Raw genomic sequence first — 7,422 nt, forward strand, 5'->3', positions numbered from 1 at the left:
AGCAGCTGAGTTAAATGGCCCTGTCCTTCTTAAAGACTCTGTTAGAACTTAACCCCTAACCATCCATCTTTCCCCCCCTCCTTTTTTTTGCATTTAATATTTGTTGATTTTTTAAGTACAGTGGTACCTCGGGTTACAGACGCTTCAGGTTACAGACTCCGTTAACCCTGAAATAGTACCTCGGGTTAAGAACTTTGCTTCAGGATGAGAACAGAAATCGTACTCTGGCGGTGCAGCAGCAGCAGCTGGAGGCCTCATTAGCTAAAGTGGTGCTTCAGGTTAAGAACAGTTTCAGGTTAAGAATGGACCTCCGGAACAAATTAAGTACTTAACCCGAGGTACCACTGTATACATCACAATTATCATTCTCCATCAGAGATATACAGAAGAAGAAGAAAATACTCAAATGTTGAAAAATGAAATAAAATTCTGTTTAAAAGTATTAAGACTTCCCTCCACCCGAACATGGGTCCTCTACAATTCTATATTAACTGCATATTGAATAACATCTAGTTCATATTTATCCAGTATGTCCATAAGTTATGTCACCTTGCAGGAGTCATTCAAGGCCTGCCAAAGATTCCAGATGTTCACAGTGATCTTTTAAGGATTGTCTGTATTTGTCCCATTCTGTGATAAATTTTTGGTCGTCATGATTCCTAACTTTCCTCATTAGTCTTGCCATCTCAGCGTACTCAAATAATTTTGTCTGCCATTCCATTTTTGGCGGTATATTATCTCCTTTCCAGCATTGGGCTGATAGCATTCTCACAGCTGTGGTTGCATACATAAATAACATCCTCAAATCTTTTGGTATATCTACGCCTATAATACCTTGGAGAAAGGCTTCAGGTCTTTTTGGCGAAGGTTAATTTAAACTTCTTTTTTAGTTTGTTGTAAATCATATCCCAAAATCCCTCCCCCTCCTTTTCTTTTGGTAATATATTTGTGCTGAAGAAAAGTAGCTGCGCTCCCTCCAAATTGGAAGGCTGTCTCCACACAGCCCTGCCCAGAACCCCAGCAGCCCACACACCCTGCCAGCAAATGCAGGCAGACAAACATATAAATAAGCAAAGAAGATGGCACACAGTTCTGCTTTCTGCAGACAAGTCACCTGGTTTCCATCCCACTTAATGCAACGAAATACGACTCTGCCAGCCATCTCCTAATTGAAATTGCTGAAAACCAACCCGAGTCCCTTGGGAGCTGCCGGCACGCCGGCACTGACATCCCCTGGCTTGGCAAATAGGATCACGGGGAAATTCCAACAAAAGCTCTAAGTGAGCGGATCATGTCCTTTCCCCCATCTAGCTCTGCGGACGTGGGAGAATTTCTGGGTCAGGCTGTTAGAAGAAATCCAGGCTTCCTCTTGACGCTGATGGGTTTCAGTCGATGGGGACTCAACTCTCATTTTACCTTGCAAGTCCAATAACCTTTGGAGAAGCCTTTTCCAAGCTGCTGCCCTCCAGGTGTGGTTGGAAGGCAACTCTCATCAGACCCAGCCAACAGGACCAGGGACCAGGGATTGAAAGCCATAGCAGCTTGGGGGAAGGCTGCTATAGTTTTTCACATCCCTAAATGCAATAAAACATCAAACATTAAAAACTTCCCTAAACAGGGCTGCCTTCAGATGTCTTCTAAAAGTCAGGTAGCTGCTTATTTCCTTAACATCTGATGGGAGGGTGTTCCACAGGGAGGGTGCCACTACCGAGAAGGCCCTCTGCCTGGTTCCCTGTAACCTCACTTCTCGCAGGAACCACCAGAAGGCCCTCGGAGCTGGACCTCAGGGTCCAGGCTGAACAATGTAGGTGGAGACACTCCTTCAGGTATACAGGGCTGAGGCCGTTTAGGGCTTTAAAGGTCAGCACCAGCATTTTGAACTGTGCTTGGAAGTAGGTCTTTCAGGACCAGTGTTACTGGTATATGGTCTTGGCGCCAGTCACCAGTCTAGCTGCTGCATTCTGGATTAATTGTACCTTCAAAGATAGCCCCACATAGAGCAGGGCATGTGAATACTTGCCAGTGTTGTGGGATGTGCAGCCGCATATGCTGCCAGCACAGAGATGGGGGATGTGTGCTCCTCTAGATGTGGTTGGACTCCAGCTCCCACCATTCCCAACTACTGGCAATGCTGCTTTGAGGCTGATGAGAGCTCAACGATAAGTCCCCCATCCCTGCCTTAGCATCTTATGGGTGATGATTGGGACATGCTTGCAACATTCCCATTCTAATAATAAGGTTCTCATCATAAGCCACACACCCAGGAACAGCATCAGGAATCAGCGTGGTTGAGCATCTGCCATGCCATCCCTCCAGTTGGGGTTCCACTGCTAATCCATCCCTGCTGCTACTTCTGCTGTTGCTGCTTGCTCACCCTCCCTCTTCAAGCAAGCAGCAAGAGGAGCATAAAAAAGTGAAGATATAATAATAATAATATTTATACCCCACCCATCTGGCTAGGTTTCCCTAGCCACTCCAGGCAGCTCTCAACAGAATATTAAAAACACAATAAAACATCAAACATTAAAAACTCCCCTAAACAGGACTGCCTTCAGATGCCTTCTAAAAGTCAGGTAGTTGATTATTTCCTTGACATCTGATGGGAAGGCATTCCACAGGGCGGGCGCCACTACCAAAAAGGCCCTCTGCCTGGTTCCCTGTAACCTTGCTTCTTGCAGTGAGGGAACTGCCAGAAGGCCCTCAGAGCTGGACCTCAGTATCCAGGCTAAACAATGGTGGTGGAGACGCTCCTTCAGGTATACTGGGCTGAGGCCGTTAGGGCTTTAAAGGTCAGCACCAACACCTTGAATTGTACTTGGAAACATACTGGGAGCCAATGTAGATAGCCATATCTTTGTCATTTCTCTCTCTGGGAGGGGATGGTAGTAAGGAATGGATTGTGTCCATAGCAGAAGAGCGGCAATGACGGTGAAAGGACCTAGAGACCAAGTGAGATGAATTAAGGTGGAATGAGTGTGTGTTTTAGAGACAGCTAAGAGGTGGGTGATGTTGTGGCCCCCTTCAGATACTTGAAGGGCTGTCGTGATGACAGAGCAAATTGATTTTCCATTGATCCAGAAGGCAGGACTTGAACCAACACATTCCATTCACAACAAAGGGGATTTCAATGAAACAACAGGGAGAATTTCATAGCATGAGCTGCAGCACAGGGGTGGAAAACCTTTTCCACCCTGAAGGCCACATTCCATTCATTGTAAGCTTCTGGGGGCCACAAGTGTGCGCTGGGGCAAAAGCAGGTGGACCAACAAATGTGAGTTTTACCACCTTTTGGCATAGTAGGCTGGTTTCTTCACACACACCCTTCTCTCCTCTATCCAGGCAAGCAAGAAGCATTGCCAGAGTACAGAAGCATATTCCAGTCAGGTAAAAACACCTGAAAAAAGGTGTGAAGCGAGGCTGGCAAAAGTGTATGAGAGCAAGGGTGGAAGTAGGCCTGGGGGAATTGCCAAAGGCCAGATAGAGAGTACCAACCTTGTGGCTCCCCACCCTTGGGAGCCAGTGTGGCATAATGGTTAGAGTGTTGGACTAAGGACCTGGGAGAGCAGGGTTCGAATCCGCACGAGGCAGCCTTGGGCCATATCAAGTCACAGCCTTGTTGTGAGGATGAAATGGGGAGGAGAAGAACCATGTACACCACCTCGAGCTTCTTGGAAGGAGAAGAAGACGTAGTATATAAATGTAAGAAAATAAGATTGCATCAGAAATCTTTTCTTCGGACTTTTTAAAGCAAGTGATGGATTACCACCAATCAGAGAAGCCATAGCAGCAGATTCCCTGACCTAGATGATCTTTGAGGTCCTGTTTAGCTCCATGATTCTATGAAGGAACGAAGCCCGCAGGAACGTACCTTGTCCAAGGGCCACCCCCCAAGCTTCAAACTGGCATCACCCACCTTCTCCACTGTTAAAAAATGCTGAAAGCCCTTCTCCAAATGCCATATCCATTGATTATGCAGTGAATTAAAAGCCAAGAGCATGTTTTTCATTTCCAGTTAAAGATATAACAGAGAAACATATTTGCTCACACAAGATAGCCCTGGAATATGTTATCAACACTTGGTGAAGTGGCCAGAGGTACCTTCTTCACAGTTCCAATGAACAGGCATTTATCTGGATGTAACTAGGGGCCTCAAGATGCATTCACCCAACCACTCGGTTATCTTAGACTTCTCCAACCCCTAGGAATGGACCTGAATCCTGAAAAGGGGGCGCAACTACCAACTCACACTCAGAAAATTTGAACACAGCACTCCTCAAAGGAGTCCTAATAAGCAGGAAATGATTGTGGGCATATTTCCAGTATTGTTTGCAGTTCCTTAAACTAGGGATGAGGGAATCTGTGGCCCCCACAGCCAACACGGTCAATGATTGGCCACATGTTCCCCATCGCCACCTTAGCCCCTTTGCCAACAGAACGTGTGAACATACCAACAGCACTTATTTTTGTGTGTGGGTTAATCTCGAAATCAAGGGTAGCCAACAGGGTGTTGCACCACAACTTGCATGGCTGGTCATGCTGGCTGGAGCTGATGGGAGCCAGAAAACCAACACTAGAAGGGAACAATGTTGGCTACCCTTGCTCCAAAGGTTGAAAAATGAAGGAAACCCAGGGGGGAAAGCTTGCAAAATATGCATGTTCTACCCAACGCTGCCAGCCTTCAAATGCTTTTCCCACCCAAAAGCGCAAATCCGATTTAAGACTTCCAGCAGTCCAAAGTTCATTGTTTTAGTGTGTTTCTTTCAAAGGGGTGAAAAAAAAGAAAAACCCTGATCCGTGAATTTAGTCAGCGGTTGCTGCTTGTTCTTCTTTCTCAGCCCCTTTATATATATATAAAAGAGCCATTATTTCCCCTCATCTCTTTTTCTCCCCAGTACAGGAGCAGAAATAAGCAGCAAACTCCCACACAGAAACTAACAGTTCTGCTGGTCCTGTTATTGCTATTTCCACACTTAGCTTTCTGGCAACTAGAAATCGCTGTGCCACACAGAGCAGCCAACTTAAAAGATCCAAAAGACAGACTCCTATTATTTAAAATATTGCAATAAAAAAGTCAATGCACCACATCTAATTTAAAGTTATTAAATAGGCTCAGGGCAGCTGGTAGAATTTCCTATCCATCAGGCAGGGAGGGGAAATTCCAAAATGTCACAGGGTTCAGGTACATGGTGTGCCATGCCTGGTTGCCTGGTCCACAACCATCTCAGAGAGGGGATCTTTCAGACCCTAAAGAAAAGACCCTAAGTAAAAGGTGGGCGTGTTCCCCCTCCCCCTGCGCCATATCAATATGAGAGTAGATTCAGAGACAACTCAGCACTTGATCACAGACTGCCATTCATAATAGTTCAGCAATAAAAACGAGCAAAACAACCTGAACTTCAGTCTTTCCCCACCAGCTTATTACATTCTAGCATGATTTTTTCTTTGCGCATTCCAAAATAAAATAATAATAACAATAATCTACAGATGTGTACGTACATTACAGCAGTCCATCGTGGGTGCCAATCTGATTAAGAGTTCCCCAGCCAACAGGAGCTAGATATACCCTGGGAAGGCAGAGATCTGTTTCCTTCTCCACTTACGAGAACTTGCTTTTTCCCTGCTGCCTCCAGAACAGATCTTTCCGTAGGTGCTGAAGTTGAGCAGAGCTTATTGCCTACGTAACCCACTTACTCTCAGCTGGGGAGCCTATCAGACCTACTCAGGCAGCTCCAGTTCTCCTCTTGCTTTTTAATTTCTCTCTCTCTCTCTCTCTCTCTTTCCCCAGCTTGTTTTACAGCAACTCCCCTCGCTTCTAACACCCTTTAAATACTTAAAGAGACAGGCAGCCCAGTTGGCATTAGAGAGCTCTTTGTGCCATAGAAACACAATCAAGAACAAACAGTACCCAGCTCGACATAGAATGGCCAATTCCACAGGTCTCTAGCAAGTGCCCAAATTATATTGTCGGTTGCCAGTGCCTGATCAGACACCAGAAAAAGAACCAGGAGGGCGGTGCCTCAAATATGAATAGCTGTATTGGTCCCAGGGTATTGTATGAAGACACACGATGCAGTGACCTTACTGAAGCTAAGCAAATATGCATCTGGCAAGCTCTTAGAGGGGAGCTGGCCTGCAGACTCAAGCCCTCCAATAGTCCCTATTTTCTAGGGACAGTCCTGGGTTTACAGAAGCTGTTCCAGTTTCTCATTTGATCCCAGAATGTCCCGCTTATCCTTAGGACGCCCCTATTTTCATCAGAGAAATGTTGGAGGGGATGAAGTTATGTGAACCCCTAAGCCATGGAGATGAGTAGTTTTACAACCCTTAGAAGGCATCTGAAGGCAACCTTGTACAGAGAAGGGTTTTTTTTTTAATGTTTTATTACTGGTATGTTTTTTACATATGTTGGAAGCTGCCCAGAGTGGCTTGGGCAACACAGTCAGATGGGCCAGGTATAAATAATAAAATAATAATAATTATTATTATTATTATTATTATTATTATTATTATTATTATTATTATTACAGTGGTACCTCTGGTTACATACTTAATTCATTCCGGAGGTCCATTCTTAACCCACTTTAGCTAATGGGGCCTCCTGCTGCCCTTGCACCGCTGGAGCACGATTTCTGTTCTCATCCTGAAGCAAAGTTCTTAACCTTAGGTACTATTTCTGAGTTAGCGGAGTCTGTAACCTGAAGCTTATGTAACCTGAAGCGTATGTAACCCGAGGTACCACTGTATTATAGAACAGGGTGTCCCTATTTTCATCAGAGAAATGTTGGAAGGTATGCAAACTGTGTGTTCAATGCCTTGAGATTGATCATGGAAGAAGGGATATAAATAGAATCAATTATGATATAAGCTATTATTATTATTGTTATTACCGTATTTTTCGCTCTATAAGACGCACCAGACCACAAGACGCACCTAGTTTTTGGAGGAGGAAAACAAGAAAAAAAATATTCTGAATCTCAGAAGCCAGAACAGCAAGAGGGATCGCTGCGCAGCGAAAGCAGCAATCCCTCTTGCTGTTCTGGCTTCTGGGATAGCTGTGCAGCCTGCATTCACTCCATAAGACGCACACACATTTCCCATTACTTTTTAGGAGGGAAAAAGTGAGTCTTATAGAGCAAAAAATACGGCTAGGGATTGTGGGAGTTGTAGTTCAGCAAAATACGGGGGGCCAGAAATCAGCCACACCTGGTCTATACCATCTGTGTGCAAACTTCAAATGTGTGCAAGACAAGCAGATGCCCACTTTTGAGAGAAGCGTGGCAGGGAGAGAACACACTCCAGTTTCCCTCTTCCTAACCTGTTGCAGATTGCAGGCTCATGCATGCTTCTCTAGGAGCCCCTTGATCTCAGTGGAACTTATTTACGTGGGGAAAAAATGCATTCAGTTACACTGTTAGATGGATT

The 7,422-nt window shown here is 45.1% G+C and overlaps 1 protein-coding gene across 1 annotated transcript in view; it reads right to left on the reverse strand.

The window, feature by feature from the left end:
- The window catches only part of NRGN (neurogranin), a 51,317-nt gene extending 45,397 nt beyond the window's left edge, over window positions 1-5,920 (reverse strand). Inside the window, exon 1 of the mRNA XM_081843418.1 lies at window positions 5,497-5,920. Within this exon, the coding sequence (XP_081699544.1) occupies window positions 5,497-5,511 (15 nt within the window). The 5' untranslated portion in view covers window positions 5,512-5,920. The remainder of the gene's footprint in view (window positions 1-5,496) is intronic.
- Between the last annotated feature and the right edge of the window lie 1,502 nt (window positions 5,921-7,422).

The sequence above is a fragment of the Podarcis erhardii genome (assembly GCF_964252035.2).
Source record: "Podarcis erhardii genome assembly, chromosome: 16".
Lineage (NCBI taxonomy): Eukaryota > Metazoa > Chordata > Lepidosauria > Squamata > Lacertidae > Podarcis > Podarcis erhardii.